This window comes from Macrobrachium rosenbergii, chromosome 9 (genome assembly GCF_040412425.1).
Source record: "Macrobrachium rosenbergii isolate ZJJX-2024 chromosome 9, ASM4041242v1, whole genome shotgun sequence".
Classification (NCBI taxonomy): domain Eukaryota; kingdom Metazoa; phylum Arthropoda; class Malacostraca; order Decapoda; family Palaemonidae; genus Macrobrachium; species Macrobrachium rosenbergii.
The window spans coordinates 10,677,662-10,698,675 of record NC_089749.1 but is presented as its reverse complement, the minus strand read 5'-3'; the positions used below and the strand labels follow the sequence as shown (position 1 = coordinate 10,698,675).

The 21,014-nt window shown below is 37.7% G+C and overlaps 1 protein-coding gene across 1 annotated transcript in view; it reads right to left on the bottom strand.

The window, feature by feature from the left end:
- LOC136841458 (inter-alpha-trypsin inhibitor heavy chain H4-like) overlaps positions 1–21,014 on the bottom strand; it is a 451,254-nt gene that overhangs the window by 13,370 nt on the left and 416,870 nt on the right. Inside the window, exons 4-6 of the mRNA XM_067108405.1 lie at positions 16,771–16,849; positions 1,118–1,280; positions 326–468 (exon numbers count right to left, since the gene is read on the bottom strand). Coding sequence (XP_066964506.1) covers positions 326–468; positions 1,118–1,280; positions 16,771–16,849 — 385 coding nt within the window. The remainder of the gene's footprint in view (positions 1–325; positions 469–1,117; positions 1,281–16,770; positions 16,850–21,014) is intronic.

Below are 21,014 nucleotides of genomic sequence, written 5' to 3'. Positions count from 1 at the left end.
TAAAAAAAGGACCCATTCCAACTACCCAGTTAAAAAAAAAAAGACGCATTCCAACTACCCAGTTGAAAAAAAAGGACCCATCCCAATTACCCAATTAAAAAAAAAGACGCATTCCAACTGCCCAGTTGAAAAAAAAGGACCCATTTCAACTACCCAGTCAAAAAGACGTTATTTACTCCAACTACTTTAGTTGAAAAAGAACCCATTCTAACTACCTAGCAAAAAAACGCGATTCCAACCACCAGTTGGAAAAAAGGACCACCAACCAACTAAAAAAAAAAAAAAAAAAAAAAAAAAAAGGGATACACTGCGCCCCTCAACGCACCTGCACGTCCCCGGTGTCGAGGGCCCTCTCCACGTCGTAATGGATCTCGAGCTGCCCGTGGACCACCCCGTCGCTGGGCATCATCTCCGGGTCCGGGTCGTACTGTACCCGCGCAGTCTTGGCTCCCTCGCGCCATTCCGACACTGGCGGCCGAGAGTAAACAAAGAGTTAATAATGAAAAAAAAAAGAGAAAAAATGGTAAACAAACCATTAATAAAAAAAAAACAAAGACAAAAAAATATGAGTGCTGGTCTCGCCAACGCTTCAGATGAGTTTTTCTGAAAGAGTGGATAGTTTGGTTAGGGATTGGTGGGGATGGAGTAGAGTAGAGACTCTGAATGGGGATTTGACAGTGGTTCTTGTCAGTTATGTTTTTTTGTAAATTTCACTTAACAACATCAAGTATATATATATGTATGTATGTATATATATATACACACTGTCTGTCTGTTTTGCGTGTTTATATAAATATATCTATACAACACAAATGTATAAAAACTTCATATAACGAGATAACAAAAAAAGACATACATGTTTCTCTTTCTCCTTAAGTTTAAAGCTTTTTAATACGTACGGTAAATGGATAACATTACTATTGCACTCAAATTTAAATTAAGTTGTTAAGAGACACAGTTCTCGAAATATACTTGGATAGCAGTGCAGACTCTCATGAAATAAAAACGAAAGTCTTCTTTCTTACTTAATATTTCCATTGATAAAAACGATCACCAAGGATAATGAATTAGAAGTACACTCAAGGCAAAGAGAGAGAGAGAGAGAGAGAATATTCACCTGCGTCTCTGAAGTCGTGTCCCCCGGGAACCTTCTTCACCTTCAGTATACTGATGTCCCTGGTTTCGTGAATCGTCACGTCAACCAGCAGGTCTCTGACGGGGTACCCCGGGTGGACGTTGACTTTGTGGGAATATACCCCGAGGCGACGCTGTAGAAGCTCCTGAAAAAAAGAGAGAAGAGTTATGAGGAACGAGGCAAGATGGCCGACAGCATCTTAAAGTACTTTCTGAAAATTTGGAACGCTGTGAGGTGTACGAGGTCTGATGTGGGATGTCACTTGCTTGAACTTCCTGAGACGTGACGTCGTGATGTGTCTAAAATGAGGTACTGTAAGTAAGTGACCTAAATAAAGTCTCCAGAGGTGTAAGGTCGTCGGGTGTATTGTAAGGCGATTAATGAGGTCATCTGCCCTGAAATGGAAGATTGCACTATCTGCAAAAATACAAAACGGGGAAAAATGATAGATACTCCCTTGCCTTACTACTGATTTTGCAGATACTGCATATGGGACCCCCTAAATACTCGTGGAGAGCATTGAAGAATCATTCTGAAACTGCAGTGAGTTGTGTATTAGCGTTTCACGAGCCCAATAGGCGGCATATCTCAATTTCGAAAATTTTGCAGACACTGCAGTTTTCCATTTCAGGGCAGTCATGTTGTATGAGGCATGAGGTATGAAGCAATAAAGGCTAGAAACTCAAGAAATATGAGGGAAGAGGCGAGATATCCTCATTCATTCGATAAAGGAAGAGATGAAAAGAGACCGATAAATTTTCGTGTCTGAATCAGTGAGGAAACAAATGTTCTAACCAACACGTTTTATTTGGCTGTAAATGTTTTGACTCTGTTATTCTTTCCAAAACGAATTGTTTCAACAGACCCATGATTTATAAATGCTTTAACCAATATAAGTTTTTAGACTATTGTAAAGGTTTCAATTCTATTATCCTTCCCTAACTAAATTGATTCATGGGACACTCTTAACATACAGATGAATGCTATTATAAATGTATTAATACACACACAAACAAATCGATAAACAGTGTATGCACACACATATATATACTGTATATATATATATATATATATATATATATATATATATATATATATATATATATGAATGTCTTTATATGAATGTCTTTTAAAAAAACAAGAGTGGTTAATATGAAGATAAAGGCTCATAAAACACGTTTGAATCGTTGCAACTATATTCCGAGCACTGCCTTTCTGGAAGTGCTTTTTGGGAAATATATGGCTGCAACGTTCAAATAATGTTTATGGGCTTTTTTATCTTCACACATATATAATTATATATATTATATATCTATACATATATATATATATATATATATATATATATATATATATATATATATATATATATATATATATATATATATATATTATCGTGTAAGTGTTCACCCTGTCAGAATCTACAGCTTATGCCTCCCAAGTCAAGAACCTATTTTTTTTTTCTCCTTTCTTTGTTTTTGCTCTCTTGAGACGCAGCTTGTTCCGTCTTTCGCCACATTTTTGCTCACACTGTTCCTATTATTATCATTTTTTCGTCGCCGTCACAAAGGGATTCTCGTGGAAAATAAAGTTGTGTTCATTCTCACCCTGAGGCTTCTTCTTTTCTCTCTCTTTTTTTATTTCTGAGAAGCGAGAAGGTTTCTCTGCGCCCAAAGAGAAACTGAGGAAATAAGAATAAGAGAATCTTCATATAATGATGTCGTTTCTTTTTGTCAATCTTAAGACTATCTTTATAGCGTCAGGAAGTGAAGATGGTAAATGTCGAACATTAGTTTTTAGAACAAACGACATGATATGGAAGCGGGAAATATATAAAACATACACACAAGCACAATAGCACAAATACACCAACAAAACTGTTTTGAACAGATTCCCGTTTTTATGTAAACTAAGCTCTACAACACACTTCCACTTCTATTAAAGGTTCACATCATTTCATCTGAATTCAGGAATCTATCTCACACGGTTAAACAGAAGTAAAAATCAAACCTAAAAACTGCAATAAAAATATTGTTAAAGCTAACAAATTTCAAGATGTCTTGGTAATGCCAGACTTCACTGTACGCCGGAAGATTCCCCATGGTGAAATCACTGACTGGAAGGAGGGGGGGCGGGAGGAAGTTTTATAAGAATGGTTATAGTCTCTGTTCCATTAACAAAACTGCGCGAATGAAACCATATGGACCCAAGACCAGGAACTACTGTAGGTACTCAATGAAGCAAGTAAAAAATGCGCGAAAGTTTCTTCGGCGCAATAGAGTTTTCTGTACAGTGTATAATGCTGTATGAGCCGTTGCCCATGAAGCTTTCAGCCACGGCACGGTGGAGGCCTGTCTTATAGCGTTGCCAGAAGCACGATTATGGCTAAATTTAACCTTAAATAAAATTAAAACTACAGAGGCTAGAGGGCTGCAATTTGTTATGTTTGATGATTGGAGGGTGGATGATCAACATACCAATTCGTAGCCCTCTAGCCTTAGTAGTTTTTAAGATCTGATGGCGAACAGAAAAAGTGCGGACGGACAAAGCCGTCACAATATTTACTTTTACAGAAAACTAAAATGCAAGCTGCTGTGAATGTTATTTTTGAGGAATCTTCTCATGACAAATGCTTCAAAGGATGATAACCCCGTTTCTAGGATGACCAGCATATATCAAGACCATTCATATTATACTAATAATATTGCTAATGATGAAACTTTCAACTGGTGAGCGTAGACACCTACCTAACACTTAACACCTTAATATAACGTGGACAAACGAGTCTGTGTGGGCGATATCGCGTCCTCCGCAACCTACACGTCAAAAGCACCTCCCATACCTCACGCCAGGTTGCCAGAACACGATAATGAAGCCTTCCAACTCGGTGGCCGAGGCTACAGAAACATTTTATAGAAAGAGACAAAACTGGTTTGTCGTAGCAACATTTTATAGAAAGAGATAAAGAACTGGTTTGTCAAAGTGACGTTCAACGGCCGAGCTTTTAGGAAGGCAGATCGGGAACAGGGGAAGCGAAGAGATCTTGTAAAAACAGTCAGGATGAAAGAGATTTTCCACGTGTTTGTGATTAGACACGGCTAGAGATCTTTGCCTAGATCCCGAACGTCCGTCAGGCGCGTCCACTTCGCGTAGCAGATACACAGACACACACTCATACACATACACATATACACAATACACACACGAATCCGGAGATTCTTTTCATAATAACCTTTTATGTTGGAAAATAGGGTGCTGTATCTTGGTGTCAGTCTATTCTGAACGTCGCTTTTATCCACATGATGACAGTGATTTTAAAAGTATTTTGGGAAATACTGAATAAATACACAAATAATAAACATAGTAAACGGGGCACATTGTACATCACGGAAAATTGGCTGGCGTTTTACTGCACCTTCTTTAAAATATAGGCATCTATCAAGTTACAGGGACCTAACATACAAACGCACACAACATACACAGAGTACAGACAGTAAGTCGAAAGGGCCTCAAACATCGTTTTATTAGTTTACATATATAGATATATAGTATATATATATATATATATATATGTATATGTGTGTGTGTGTGTGTGTGTGTGTATGATATATGCTGGTGGTGAGAAAGGAAGAACCACAAATGGTCCTATTCGCCTTTGTTGGAGGCAATGGTAATGTGTGTGTGTGTGTGTGTGTGTGTGTGTGTGTGTGTGTGTGTGTGCGTGTGCTGACTCTTCTTTCTCCCTGCAGAACTATATTGTCTCAAGAATCAGCGGTAGTAGTACTAGTAATCTGAACTACAAAAAAAGAAAAAAAAAAACTCTGGCGTACTTAGCCCAAGTAAGTGGAGACCCCTAAAAGTGCCGACGGAGGAGGCATCAGAGTGTTACGTAATCGCCTCCTTCGAGAGGGAATAATACTGTCAAAGTTATTCTCAAGACGGGAATAAATTCTCTCCCATATAACTGTAATTTCTACTCGGGAGAAACTTCACGACATTAGTTTGGAAGGAGTTCCTGAAGGGTACTCTCTCTCTCTCTCATTCTCTCTCTCTCTCTCTCCCTTTATTACTTCCTATTTTGTCTTATAATTTACCGATGGGAGGGAGGATGGAATATCTTTAAGAAGGAATGTTTTATAATATCTTTAAGATAGGCATATAATGTTTATATATATATATATATATATATATATATATATATATATATATATACTATAATATTAGATATTAACTTCTAATAGAATCTTAAACTTCAAAAAGTTTAAAATTGATTACCAACAACAAACAGTTGTTTAGATATCAGGTATCAAAAACGTTTAATTATCACATTAAGAATACTACAGACTCCAAAGTTAAAAAAAGTTCAGATAATGGTTTTAAAATAATTTTTATAGGATTTCAAAATAGACGCCAGAACCTAGAAACATTCAGACGTCAGAAAACTTTTATATACACACACACACACACATATATATATGAAAATATTATAAAGAAACACACACAGATATATATATAGATATAGTTTATATATATATATATATATATATATATATATATATATATATATATATATATATATATATATATATATATATAGTTATATATATATATACATATATATATATATATACCCAGATTTCCCAACAAAATCGCTACAGAACCTAAAAAAATTTAGACGTCTATTCAGGAAAACGTTTAAATGTGTCCAGATTTCCAACAAACGCTATCATATCGGAATACAAGGCAGGAATCACCACCCAGAGAGTCCCAGTCGCTCGTTATCAGAGTTTCTGGCACAATCGCCGAGCGAATGGTCATAAGTACCCACATTAATGAGCTGGTTAGAGGGGAAAAGGGAACATTAGGGCGGCTGCCATTTGAGGGGAAGGAAAGTGAAACCTTAATGGCGAGTCAGACCTTTATGAAGGGGAGATTTGGAGATGAGGGGAGTTTCCTGAGGGGAATTTCTGAGGGACATTTCATGAAGGACATTTCATGAGGGGGATTTCCTGAGGGGAATTTTCTGAGCTGAATTTCTGATGGGAATTTCTGAGGGGCATTTCATGAAGGGAATTTCCTGAGAGGAAATTTTTGAGTTGAATTTCTGAGGGACATTTCATGAGGGGAATTTCCTGACAGGAATTTCTGAGGGACATTTCATGGTGAGAATTTCCTGAAAGAACTTCTGATGGAATTTCTCAGGGGTATTTCCTGAAGGGAATTTCTGACTGGAATTTCCTGAGGAGACTTTCTGACTGGAATTTCCTGAGAGGAATTTCTGACTGGAATTTCCAGAGGGGAACTTCCTGAAGGGAATTTCACGAGGGGAATTTCTGAGATGAATTTATGGAGAGAATTTCTGACAGGAACTTCTGGGGAGAATTTCCTAAAGAGAATTTCCTGAGAGCTCCTCCTCCCTGAGGTGGAAATTTCCGGAGGGGAATTTCTGATGGCACTCTCCTGAGGGAATTTAATGAGAAATTTCCTTAGGAGGATTTCCTGTGGAGAATTTCCTGAGGGGAATTTCTGAGGGAGTTTACTGAGGGAAATTTCCTGAGGGGAATCTCTGATGGAATTTCTTAGGGGAATCTCCGATGGGAATTTCTTACGGGGAACCTCTGATGGGAATTTCCTGAGGGGAATTTCTATCGTATTTTTCGCTGGGATTCAGAGGATCATCCCCACACCCCCCACGAGGGATGATATGATATTAGCGAAGGGGATATTTAGTGATATTATCTAAAGAGGATTTGGGACTTACCTGAAAGCACTTTACAAGACTGAGGTAAAAAAAAGTTAGCTTCATACGACTGATTTGGATGGAAGACTTAACTGAGGTACTTTCTGTTACTCAACTGAAGGTTGGACTTTATATTAATGACCAGAATAAGGACTTTATACGACTCTAAGACTTAACTAAGGTACTTTTTGTTACTCAGCTGAACGTTGGACTTATCTGCAGGGGACTTTTTGTCACTTAGTAGAATACAGGACTTCAGGGACTTTTCACCGAGCTGAATATTGGACTTTATCCAAGAGGACTTCATAATACTAATAACAAAAAGAGGAAATTTGGAAGGAAGACAGGACCGAGTCTAATTAATGAGAATAAATGATAACAAATAAAAAACAAGCCGAAGTTACTTCAGCGCAGCCCATTTTTCTGTACAGCATATAATCAAGGCCACCGAAAACAGACCTATCTTTCGACGGTCTCGGTATAATGCTGTATGAGTCGCGGCCCGTGAAACTTTAACCCACGACCGGGGTTGTTCCAATATGCCTGTAGCTATACGATTATGGGGTAACTAACCTTAAATAAAATAACAACTACTGAGGCTGAGGGGGCTGCAAATTTGGTATGTTGATGATTGGAGCGTGGATGATCAACATACACCAATTTGCAGTACCCCTCTAGCCTCGGTAGTTTTTAAGATCTGAGGGCGGACAGAAAAAAGCGCGGACGGACAGACAAAGCCGGCAAATAGTTCTGTTTTACAGACAACTAAAAATTTAATTCTAATGAATGAGAAACGTAAAAAAAAGGTCGTAACATGGACTTGCAAGATGAAAATATAGATTTTTCTTTATAGAAAGTAACGATTTAAGCTTAATGAAGAAAAAAATAACAACTATACAAAATATGCAAATTTCGTAGTACAAAGTCAACTGACTAGTAAAAGGCTAAATGTCAATTGATTAGAGAGAGAGAGAGAGAGAGAGAGAGAGAGAGAGAGAGAGAGAGAGAGAGAGAGAGAGAGAGAGAGAGCTGCGAAAAAGACTGCGAATAATCCATAAGGCTTTTAATACACATAAATTTTAACTGTCATATTATAACACTTCTGAATGTTGCAGTGTGTATGAAATACGGTGTTAATAACGTATGTGGAATTTATCAGCATTACATGAAACAAGTTCTATATATATATATATATATATATATATATATATATATATATATATATTATATATATATATATATATATATATATATATATACACACAAATATATACACACAGTATATATATATATATATAATATATATATTATATATATATATATATATATATATATATATATATATATATATACATATACATACACATATACATATACACATGGTTTATGTCCTATGTCAAATGCATAAATCAGGCTGTAGTTTACATTGCTTCGTTCCTTCTATTAACAGTTGATACAATTTAAGAGAAATCATCTCCGTATAGACAACATTCCCCTCAGCCAGCCTTGTTAGCGAAGAGCTTAAATAATATTAACGAGGGCCACCTTATCTTCGACATAACGAATACGCCAGTCTTTTTCTTTTGACATGTTACTACGCTGTCCACAAGACTACCGCTCCGTCATTTAGTCAGACTACAAGACAAAAGATCCCTGAAGTTACGTAGTAATATCATAATAAAAAACTCTAGAACATAATTCGTTGAAGAGGAAATGCTTCAATAAATGTTTAAGGTCTTTGTAACGGCTCCCCTACGTCTGATTGTGTAGCAGGGGCACAAAATGATGACTATGGAAAAAAAAAAGATATGGTCAGCGTTGCTCCCTCCGTTGTAGGCCTAAAAAATTAATGGGAATTCTTTCATCTTTTCAACCTGAATAAGATTCGGTTCTGTCTGTTCTACTCACGTGATAATTCTGGATGGCTAAATATACGGATGTATACTATCGATGTTTTTGTGTATTTATCATTATCCGCATGTAGTGAAATTGCTTGCTCATAGGTAAAGAAGGATTTAACATTATTCAATATAAATATGAACACATTTTGAGTTAAAATAATACTGTACATTTGCAAATTCACCCTTGAGCGATATTCCATTATAAAATAACAACTCAATGAATAAGTGATATACTTCCATAAGCGCCTTTATTTATTTTGCACTCTACCACACCCCTATTCAGGGACTCCCCATCACCACCGTCCCCATACTCTTACGTCTTTCCTGACGGCCCATCCATACTCCACGGCTTCTCCCCCTCATAACTCCCTCCCCCTTCCAATATAAGGTGGGTAGCACCACCTCTAAACCCTGCCGTATCTACTGGATCAGCGTTACCCATTTCTTCTCGATTTCTACTCCTGCCCACATAACAGGACAAAGCCATTTATAGAGAAAGAGAGAGAGAGAGAGAGAGAGAGAGAGATTCAACTTCTATGTGTGTTTGAGATTTGTTATAATCATAAAAATAGATGTATGGAGAGAGAGAGAGAGAGAGAGAGAGAGAGAGAGAGAGAGAGAGAGAGAGAGAGATTCAACTTATGAGTGGTTGCATATTGAAAATATTTATGTTACAATTATAACAAAATAGAATTTTCCATCACATGTATGAGAGAGAGAGAGAGAGAGAGAGAGAGAGAGAGAGAGAGAGAGAGAGAGAGAGAGAGAGAGAGAGATTGGTAACTTATTGAATGGTTACAATATCATAAAAATAGAATATCACATGCATGTGAGAGAGAGAGAGAGAGAGAGAGGAGAGAGAGAGAGAGAGAGAGAGAAGAGATAAGAAAAAGAGAGGATCTCAACTTTTTTTCATTGGAAACATTTGTTATGAAAAAGAGAGAGAGAGAGAGAGAGAGAGAGAGAGAGAGAGAGAGAGAGAGAGAGAGAGAGAGAGAGAGAGATTCAACTTATGTGTGGTTGCATATTGAAAATATTTGTTATAATTATAAAAAATAGAATCTCTTCCATCACATGTATGAGAGAGAGAGAGAGAGAGAGAGAGAGAGAGAGAGAGAGAGAGAGAGAGAGAGAGAGAGAGAGCAACACATATTGAAAAACATTTATTACAATCATAAAAAGAGAATTTTCCAACATGTATGAGAGAGAGAGAGAGAGAGAGAGAGAGAGAGAGAGAGAGAGAGAGAGAGAGAGAGAGATTCAACTTATGAGTGGACAATTATAAAAAAAAATAAAAATTTTCCATCACATGTTTGAGAGAGAGAGAGAGAGAGAGAGAGAGAGAGAGAGGAGAGAGAGAGAGAGAGAGAGAGAGAGAGAGATTCAGCTATGAGTGTGTATGTTGAAAAGATTTATGTAAATTATAAAAAGAGAATATTCCATTATATATGAGAGAGAGAGAGAGAGAGAGAGAGAGAGAGAGAGAGAGAGAGAGAGAGAGAGAGATTCAGCTTATGAATGGCTGCATATTGAAAATATTTATGTTACAATTATAAAAACAGATAGACTTTCTCTTTGAAAAAATGTCCTCTTCACAAGTGAGAGAGAGAGAGAGAGAGAGAGAGAGAGAGAGAGAGAGAGAGAGAGAGAGAGAGAGAGAGAGAGAGAGAGAGAGGAGCTGTTATGTTGCTGACTCAACGTGTAAATGGAGGAAGATTGGGAAGGGGGAGGGGACAGGAAAGCCATTTTGATTGCCTGCTATCTATTGTGCTTTTCTCTCTCGCTCTCTCTCTCTCTCTCTCTCTCTCTCTCTCTCTCTCTCCTTCGTCAGGAGAGTCATGGCGCATTTACATAAGAATGGCTACTGCAGGGAGATTCTCATATCAAGACGTGAAAGATATGGCTTTAAGCCCATTATTTTTTTTTATTATTATCAGTAAAAAAAAAAACAACCGCTATTACGGTTTAATGTTAATGTTCTTTGAAGCCTAAAAACTCCATAATAGCTAGTGCTTATCAACCGCTTATAATTACTACAGGAGACAGAGAGAGAGAGAGAGAGAGAGAGAGAGAGAGAGAGAGAGAGAGAGAGAGAGAGAGAGGCTCCCTAGCTATGAAAACTTATTGAACGAATAACTAAAAGCAAACGTTGGTCTAGAGGCAGATATCTTTCAACAAAACATACACAAGTAAATGTGTTTATTTATATAAGTACACACACAGTTATATATATATATGATATATATATATATATATATATATATATATATATATATATATATATATATATATATATATATATAATCAGGACACTTAGAGAAAATAAACGGAAAGAAGGCTATGTCTTTATGCATTTAAAAACACCAGCATCAATAAAATAAATTGCATAAAGACTGTCTTTATGCATTTAAAAACACCATCATCAACAAAATGAAACCAAACACATTCATGTCAGAGCGATACAAACTCAGCTTTAAAAAAAAAAAAGGATTACAAAACATTAACATCAAAATAAAATAAATAATCCCGGAAAAAAAGAGACTAAAATACAGACACTAAATCTCCGCCGTAGGAATTCAAGAGCTCAAACATTCGTCTATTCTTTGGCGTAATCTCAGCCTCATTTTATTTTCACTTTTTACCCGAATTCAGGGTTTTATTTCTTTTTTTTTTTTGGGGTTTTTGCACCTGAATTGGAGAGGACTAACACACATATATGACCCCATCCATCGTGCGCCGTCCATCAGAATTATATATATATATATATATATATATATATATATATATATATATATATATAACCTGAAAGGGCTCATATACATTTATATATCTTGTATATACATCCATATATACATATATATATATGGAAGAAATATATAACAATTTATATATGGGGTCCTTCCGTAGACAGAGAGAGAGAGAGAGAGGGGAGAGAGAGAGAGAGAGAGAGAGAGAGAATAAGAGAGACGAATACAAAAGGACTCTGTGATTTATGTGTATAAAAATAAAAAACGATAAAGAGGCCATTAAAAACCATTTTGGAGTAGAACGTGAGCATTAGAGGTCCCCGTAAATGACTCATTTGGACACTATACGACACTTTTTCCTTCCTTCCTTTGGAGGTCGGCAGGAATCAGGAAGAAGAGGAAATAGGAGGAGGAGGAGGAGGAGGGAAGCTAAGGAGGTCTCAAGAGGGGATTCACAATCTTAGGGGTCAGAGGGACGCCCAGGGGCTCCTTTGAAAAGGACACAAGGGGTATGTGCCGGATACGGGAGGGAAAGACGAGACGAGAAAAGTTAGCGCTGGCGGAGGTGAAGTTCAACACCGCAAGAGGCGTAGCCTTTGCAACTGGCAATTGTACTCAACTCTTACTCTCTCTCTCTCTCTCTCTCTCTCTCTCTCGAAGAAGAAGAAGAAGAAGAAGAAGAAGAAGAGGAAGAGAAATAAGATGAAGACGTAGAAGAAGAAGAAGTACAAGCCCTTGAGCTACGATGCGCTTGCGCAAACCGCCTGCTGTGCCTAACTCTTCTTCACTATTTTAACAACAGGAAAACGAAAAACAAGGAAGACGCATTTCCAAGCATATTTCAGTTTCTATCCTGGTTATCGCAAGACTTTTTATCTTTCTCTCATTCTTGCTGTCTTTAACTCTTCAGCAGAAAACCCTCATGAAAATAGTCAACAGACTATAATTAACCCAAGAGGGCTCGGACAAGTCACAGGAAACGGTGATAAAAAAAGTAAATATGAGTTAATATAAAACAAAAAGAATAAACCTGATATTCGAATTTGCTCCTCGCTTAAATGCCTGGGATCCGCAGATTCCACAACTGCACTTGTAGGCAAACTATTCCACAATTTAGTTGTAACCAAGATAAACTCCCAGCAAACTACTGGAGTTTACATCCTGCAATGCTCTGATACTGACTTAATTGCATTTCTCATACATTTAGTTTATAATGTCATTCCTTTTACGACTTTTTTTTTTAAAAGGAAGTAAGTCATTGTACAACAGTTTTCACGAATCTAGTCAGATTTGGCCCGTTCTATCACGAACATCAAAGGTTATACGTCATGGCAGTGAACAATTAAATTCCTGGGAAAGTTCAAGGCATTTTAATTCCAATTCCTTTGACAGAAAGCGAAGAAATGAATGTTTTCATCATCGATGTTACATAAACATTAATATTTTTCAATATTCTCTCATACCTCATGATATAATTATTCAGAGAAATTATTATCTAAATGTTAAGGATAATTGATTTGGTAGTTATGTGGCGTCGCGCTTTGGGCGCTAATACCATTTTCCAAAGCTGGTCAAAACACACACTTCAATTTTCCAAACATTTGCTACTCCTTGGATAAAGGGTTTCAAACTAATTACATAACGCTTTGCAAAATAACAACAGAGAATTGGATTAATAAATGACAAAAACGGCAAGAGCTTTTTGCGTGTGGTGGGAAAAATAGCAGATGTTGCGCCCAAGACGAGAACAGACTTAGCGGAAATGGGACAAAGGATAAATAGTTATTGTAATTATTTAGATGTATAGAACTTGCTTCTAGTGTCTCATGTTAAATACTAAATTATTTATTGCATGTAATAAAGACTGTGCGCTATGTTAAAGAAAAACAACAAACTTATAATAATGGTTAGCAAAGGTATCGACAAAAATGACAGAAACTCAATATTAAGTATAATAATATTAAAATGCCTGAATAAAGGCCTCGCCAGGATATTCACCCAGCAAGAAAACATGTCTAATAAAAAAAATTCTAGAAATGATATGTAACCCAGTCTCTAAAACAATTACACAACTGACTCAAAAAGTCACAAAAGTGTCAAATATCACATCAGATGTCATACTGATTTTATAATATACTAACTACTTTAATTACTTTTATCATATTTATGCTATTTTTATCAGAAGCTGCAAGTTCATTTCGCTACTTTTGTAATGAGTTGTAACATACCCATGCGAAGAAGGAGCACTTTCTATTTCACAGATGCATCCACGACTAAAGTATTAGAAAAAAAAAAAGCAAGAATCTTCAGGAATTAAAAGTTATCCATGACCTTCTCTCGACAGCCTCAGGGAGCCGCCACTGAATATACTCGTAAAGAGGAGAGATAGGAAGAGGCGATAGGTCTTGGTACGACAGAGCATTCGCAGACACCATCACTTAAACGACTTAGAAACTTTAAGGATTAGTTTTAAGACGCTATGAATAAACACGAGAGAAGGTTGAGGCCAACGAGCAGCCCCAGAAGATAAATATTTTTGTTGCACAGTCTGACTGGGAAACAAAACATTCTGTGAGAACTCGCAGCAGGGGTGCGGTTAAAGAAGTCGTACCGTTTCGTCGTGAGACTCTTACGCATCTGCCTATCTATCTATCTGTCTGTCTATCTATCTATCGTCCTTCTCCCGATCTGCGCTCGTCTATCGGACCTTTCCTTCTTTAAAGAAGGACATAAGCCAGCGTCCCTCTCGCCCACACATCGGGAATACGGACTTCAAAACAAGCGGATTACATTATGCACCTCCATGGAATAGGTCAATGCATTCAGACGAAAGGTCATGTTATTGCGGGCCACTTCAGAAGAATCTCATGGAAAGTGGGGGAGGAGAGAGAGAGAGAGAGAGAGAGAGAGAGAGAGAGAGAGAGAGAGAGAGAGAGAGAGAGAGAGAGAGAGAGAGCAGTGTATCCGAAGGAATTTGCCTGACGAGACAAGATGAGCTGATGGCTGGTATTCTAGACATATTTTCTCTCTCTCTCTCTACCTCTCTCTCTCTCTCTTAAAAGGAATTAAAGGATTCCTTTTTTTGCACAGGATACCTAGTAATTTCATTACCAAAACCACAAAGCTAGCAGTAACTAAAATGATGTAAAAACCTTCATAAATTCAGATTTTTAAGAATATAAATGAAATAACAGGTCACTGTACTTTAAACAAAAAAGCAAATAAATAAACTATTTAAAATAATATCGAAATATGACAGCTTCACTGATGACCTTAAGAATGATTGTCATTTTTATGATAGCAGTCAGTAATGCTGAACGCTCAAACACGTACCCACAGAATTCATATTTATTTTAAAACGTTCACACAAGCTCTGAAATTCAGGTTGCCTCTAAAAATTCCATCAGAAAAAGGTTTAAATTCTTCTAGAGAGGTGCGTCATTTCTGGATGACACAAAGTGGGAATGTTACAATAGACAAATAGATAGATAGATAGATAGATAGATAGATAGATAGATAGATAGATAGATAGATAGATAGACAGATAGACAGATAGATAGATAGATAGACAGATAGATAGAAAGACAGACAGACAGACATATAGATAGATAGACAGATAAATAGGCAGGTATCAGACAACGACCCAGTAGGACGCCACCATAAGTCTCACGTCATATTTTTTATCTTAAATTATTTTGCATAGGAAAAAAAAGGATGTGTCAGAATAGATAGATATATAGACAGAGACACAGATAGCCAGACAGACAGACAGACAGACAGACAGATAGATAGATAGATAGATAGATAGATAGATAGATAGATAGATAGATAGATAGATAGATAGGCAGGCATCAGACGACGACCCAGTAGGACGCCACCATAAGTCTCACGTCATATTTTTTATCTTAAAATATTTTACATAAGAAAAAAAAAGGATGTGTCACAATAGACAGATATATAGATAGAGAGACAGATAGACAGATAGGTAGATAGATAGATAGATAGATAGATAGACAGACAGACAGATAAACAGATCAGATAAATAATAATCGGGTATCAGACAACGACCCAGCAGAACGCCACCATGAGTCTCGCGTTGTATTTCCCCATCTTAAAATATTTCGCGTATGAAAAAATCTTATGGGAGGGCTTAAAGGCGAGACTGCAGACCGCACATGAAGGCTCGGTCTGTCTTTAAAGATTTAAAAGTCATTCATAGTTCAGCCTAAAGGTCGCTGACCTAAGTTCGCTCGCGGGTTACTTCATTCGTACCGTGGAAATATTTATTTCTCGGGTTGCTGTTGCCTCTCTGACTGATTTATTTCGTTTGTGCAATGACGACCAGGAATGTCGGCAGGCTTTGCCATGTACCTGCCCCTTTTATATTTATATATGATACTCGTATATCAACTAGTTCTCATAACAATTTATCTATCACACGCGTATACATGCACAAATATATATATTGATATATATATATAGTATATATATATACTCTATATATATATATATATCTATATATACACACTATATGTATCAATTCTTCAATAACAAATCCCAACCAGGTTTAATCTATCTTAATACTCCTTTCTGGAAAGTAATTTAAAAAATAAAAACAATCTAGTTAGGAATGGCGTTTAAACTTTGACCTTGACAATTAATCCTGAGAGTATCTGACATTAAAACCGGCTTAGGAGTCATTGACCTTGAAAGAAAAACACAGGGTCGCGGTGGTTTCAGCTCGGGCTATTTTATTAAAGCTGTGGTACCAAGGAATTTGGCACAGGATACCTGGCCTTTTTCATACACCAGAAGCTGTGGTCATTTTATACATTCCTACAACTCTATCAAGAAAGGTCAAAATATACATTTAAAAACTAATATCCTCCTTCTCTTTGTAAGATAATTGCATTTATTATCAAACCCACAGGCTTAAACCACATTCATAACATAAAATCATTCTAATCCCTTTCACTCAAAATATAAACAACTTTCTACTTTCATATTCACTTCAACAAGGTAATGGTCAGATATACCTCCCACCTACTTCAACGGGGTAATGATCAGATACATCTCCACCTACTGCTCCACTCCCCACTACGCTAAACCAACAGAACTAATGAGAAAAAGAAGGGAAACAATTCAACATGAAACTAAAAATGAAAAGAAATCAGATCCTCCCAGCTCGGGCATAATGACCTGTCATACGGGATTAACAAGTGAAATCTATCATTAAGTACCACTCACCTCATAGGTCAGGTAGAAGATGACCTCGTCCTGCTCCGTTACGGTGACGTCCACGCGGAATCGGGTCGTCTCTCTTTCTCTGCGGAAGAAGAAGAAGATGATGAAGCAGAGGTTAGTGGTGCGAACTATTCTTGCTGTAAAGGTTATCATCCGAAGTTCAGTGTTGGTCTTTCTCAGATGTTGTAGAGAGAGAGAGAGAGAGAGAGGTGGAAATTATAAAGGTAGGTTAAAGAAGGAGAGACAGAGACAGAGAGGCAGAGACAAGATCAGAGAAAATTAGAGCAAGATCAGGTTAAAGAGAGAGAGAGAGAGAGACTTGAAAGACTCTGAAAAAATTATAAAGGAATCAAGTTAAGAAGAGAGAGAGAGAGAGAGAGAGAGAGAGAGAGAGAGAGAGAGAGAGAGAGAGAAATTGAAAATTATATCAAGATCTGAGTTGAAGAGAGAGAGAGAGAGAGAGAGAGAGAGAGAGAGAGAGAGAGAGAGGAGCTTGCAGAAACCATATCAAGATCGAGTTGAAGAAGGAGAGAGAGAGAGGAAGGAAGGAAGAAAAGCACTTAGTTATTCTCATAATCCCCTCGGAACCGCCATCAAGCAACGGCGCCCCAAGAAAAACTTTCGGAAGCGACGCTGACAGCAGAAGTCGGGGAATTAAAAAACTCCCCGAAATGCCGGGTGGACAAACTTGGGAGGCAGCTGGGGTGTGTATTAATAAACATCCACTCTTTCTCTCTTTAGACTTTCTTATTATACTTGCCGTTGCGATATTTATACTTATTATACGTGCGGCTGCTATATTTATAATTTTTTTAATTATGCTTGAGGTTTCGATATTTATACTTTTTATTAGACTTGCTGTTGTGATATTTATACTTTTTATTATACTAGCTGTTGCGATATTTATACTTTTTATTGTACTTGCTGTTGCGATATTTATGCTTTTCATTATACTTGCTGCTGCGATATTTATACTTTTTACTATACTAGCTGTTGCGATATTTATACTTTTTATTATGCTTGCTTCTATATTTATATTTTTTATTATGCTTGCTGTTGCTATATCTATATTTTTTTACTATGCTTGCTGTTGTTATATTTATATGTGCGTAAATATACACAATATTAAATAATACATACCTATACATAAAATGGTTTTAGCATAATTTTGTAATCTATACATTTATTAGGATCCGATCCGAACATAATTATGAATCTTTACCTGACAGAAAAATCTTATTTCTCCTCATTCAAATAAAATGCTCTCTCTCTCTCTCTCTCTCTCTCTCTCTCTCTCTCTCTCTCTCTCTCTCTCTCTCTCTCTCTCTTCTCTGTAAAGTCTGTAAGGTAGGTCTCTCTCTCTCTCTCTCTCTCATACGATACCCCAAACTCTCAGTCTTGCTTTTTTGCTGAAAAATCTCGTTTCTCGTCATTCAAATCAAACGATCTCTCTCTCTCTCTCTCTCTCTCTCTCTCTCTCTCTCTCTCTCTCTCTCTCTCTCTAAGTCACTGACGTTAAATCATTTTTCGATAACTACATCAAGAATAACATAATCAATTATGAGGACATAATCTACCACTTACGTATTTTTTTATTACCACTTACGTATTTTTTTATTAATTAAAGGAGTACAGAGATCGACCTCTTTGAAGATTTGCGAACTTAGAAGTCATAAGGGAGTAAACACAGTAAGTAAACAATTAACAAATGCGCCGAAGTTTCTTTGGCGCAATCGAGTTTTCTGTACGGCCGCTACAGCGTATAATCAAGGCCACCGAAAAAAGATCTATCATTCGATGATCTCGGTGTCATGAGCCGCGGCCCATGAAACTTTAACCACGGCCCCCCTGGTGGCATAACCTATAACGTTGCCAGAAGCACGATTATGGGTAACTTCAACCTTAAATAAAATAAAAACTACTAAGGCTAGAGGGCTGCAATTTGTTGTTTTATGATTGGAGGGTGGATGATCAACATACCAATTTGCAGCCCTCTGGCCTCAGTAGTTTTTAAGATCTGAGGCGAAGAGAAAAAAAGTGAGGACAGAATAAAGTGAGGACGGACAGACAAAGCCGGAACAATAGTTGTCTTTCACAGAAAACTGAAAAGATTTACCTCGAAATCTAATGAAATCCACATAAGTCTGCTGCTCAACCCTCCACAATATTTCACACGTAAACTAATAATAATAATAATAATAATAATAATAATAATAATAATAATAATAATAATAATAATAATAGTTGGGAAGGCGACCCTCTTTCAGACAAGTCTCATTAAATATTCTGACGTACCCAGCAAAACTGATATCGTATTTCACGCCCTCTGCAGTTGAAATTTAATAACAAAAATTAAGCATACACATAAGTCATGCTGAAGCTCGGTCCCAATAGAATAAAGACCTCCGGTGATTTGTCATCTGTAGCAGAACAAAACATATGATATTTATTCCAAGTAAAAACGAGGTCACAATTGTCATATATTCAGACAATCAGCTCTGGAATATTTTATGGGAACCTTAGGTTACCTTCACAAGCAAAAACAGCAGAATTAATCTCCCCGTTTAATTACCAACTGATCATTAATGACAGGTTCAACTGGAGTCATTTTCGACGAATAATAACTTTTATCTATCTATCTATAATAATTAAATCCGAGTGGTTCTTCCTTGTTTGTCCGCCCCTGGTGGGGGCGGTGTGGGTAGGGGATCGGGAGGGTAGGGGAGACATGACACATCCACCCTCCTCCTGCAAACCTGTGTGCCCACCCCTGGTGGGGGCGGGGTAGGTAGGGGATCGGGAAGGTAGGGGAGACATGACACATCTATCCTCCTGCAAACCTGTTTGTCCGCCCCTGGTGGGGGCGGGGTAGGTAAGGGATCAGGAGGGAGGGGAAGTCATAACACAGCCACCCTCCTCCTGCAAACCTGTTTGTCCGCCCCGGATAGGGGAGCGGTAGATAGGGGATCAGGAAGGTAGGGGAGACATGACACATCCACCCTCCTCCTGCAAACCTGTCTGTCCGCCCCAGGGGGGCAGCGTAGGTAGGGGATTGGGAAGGTAGAGGAGACATGACACATCCACCCTCCTCCTGCGAACCTGTTTGTCCGCCCTGGATGGGGGCGGGGTAGGTAGGGGATCGGGAGGGTAAAGGAAACACGACAGGCAGCGCCGGGTTCCAGCGCAGCGTAGCACGCGCCATCAAGCTCGGTTTTACAGCACTATTCAAGTTCTCAAGATAGGAAGAAAAGGAACCAGACACCTAATTTAAAATCAATCAACGATTTCCTTTATTTTTTTCTTATTTTTCGTACAGCCAAACTCGACCCGCTTCATTAAACTCATTGATCAGCCTTGGGAGGTGTGGGGGTGAAGGGGCTGCCTCGTCATTTGAATTCCAACAATATCTGATTAGAGAACTGGTTCATTTGATTCGTCGAATTCAGTGAACTCAACTTTTTCTCTTTTTTTTCTTTTTGACAGTTACCTGGGACATTGGGAGCTGCTGACGATTCTGTTTGAATATCATTACCTTTTTCTCTTTCTTTGTCTCTCTCTCTCTCCCTATTTCCACGTGTCTGGAATGACCTATTCACATTTTAATACCGGGACACGGAAAAGGAAGGAGAACTGGAATGTCACAAAAAGGAGAAAGGTATAAAAATGAATAGCACATGACGAAAGGAAGATAGACAATCGTCGTTAGATACGTCCCCAGAGAAGCAGAAAGAGGAGAACAGAAATATGAACAAGAAGAGGAGAGGACGCAGTACAAAAAACGCCACCGTAACGGGATCGAAAGAAGATAAACGCCACGAAAAGGAGGAAAAGGAAAAAAGACAACAGAAAACAAAGAAGTCATACAGTCGGGTCTGCCATTATAAACGAAGAAGAAGAAGAAGAAGAAGAAGAAGAAGCATAATGTTCCCCATTACGATGGAACTTCATTTGATCTCGACAACTCTTGCTTGTCTTTGTGAAAGGGGAAAAGTTGCTAACAAGAGGAGTTACATTCTTCCTCTCAGGGCTGGTTTTTTTTCGTTAAATATTTGCCATGTGCATGCACATGCTTGCTATGAGAGGGAGAGAGAGAGAGAGAGAGAGAGAGACAGGCAGGAAGGTTTTGCACTTGTCTATGATTTATATGACAAAAACCCTACCTAGACGTATGTCTATATGAGAGAGAGAGAGAGAGAGAGAGAGAGAGAGACAGAGGGGCCGGAAGGTTTTTGCACTGGTCTATGACT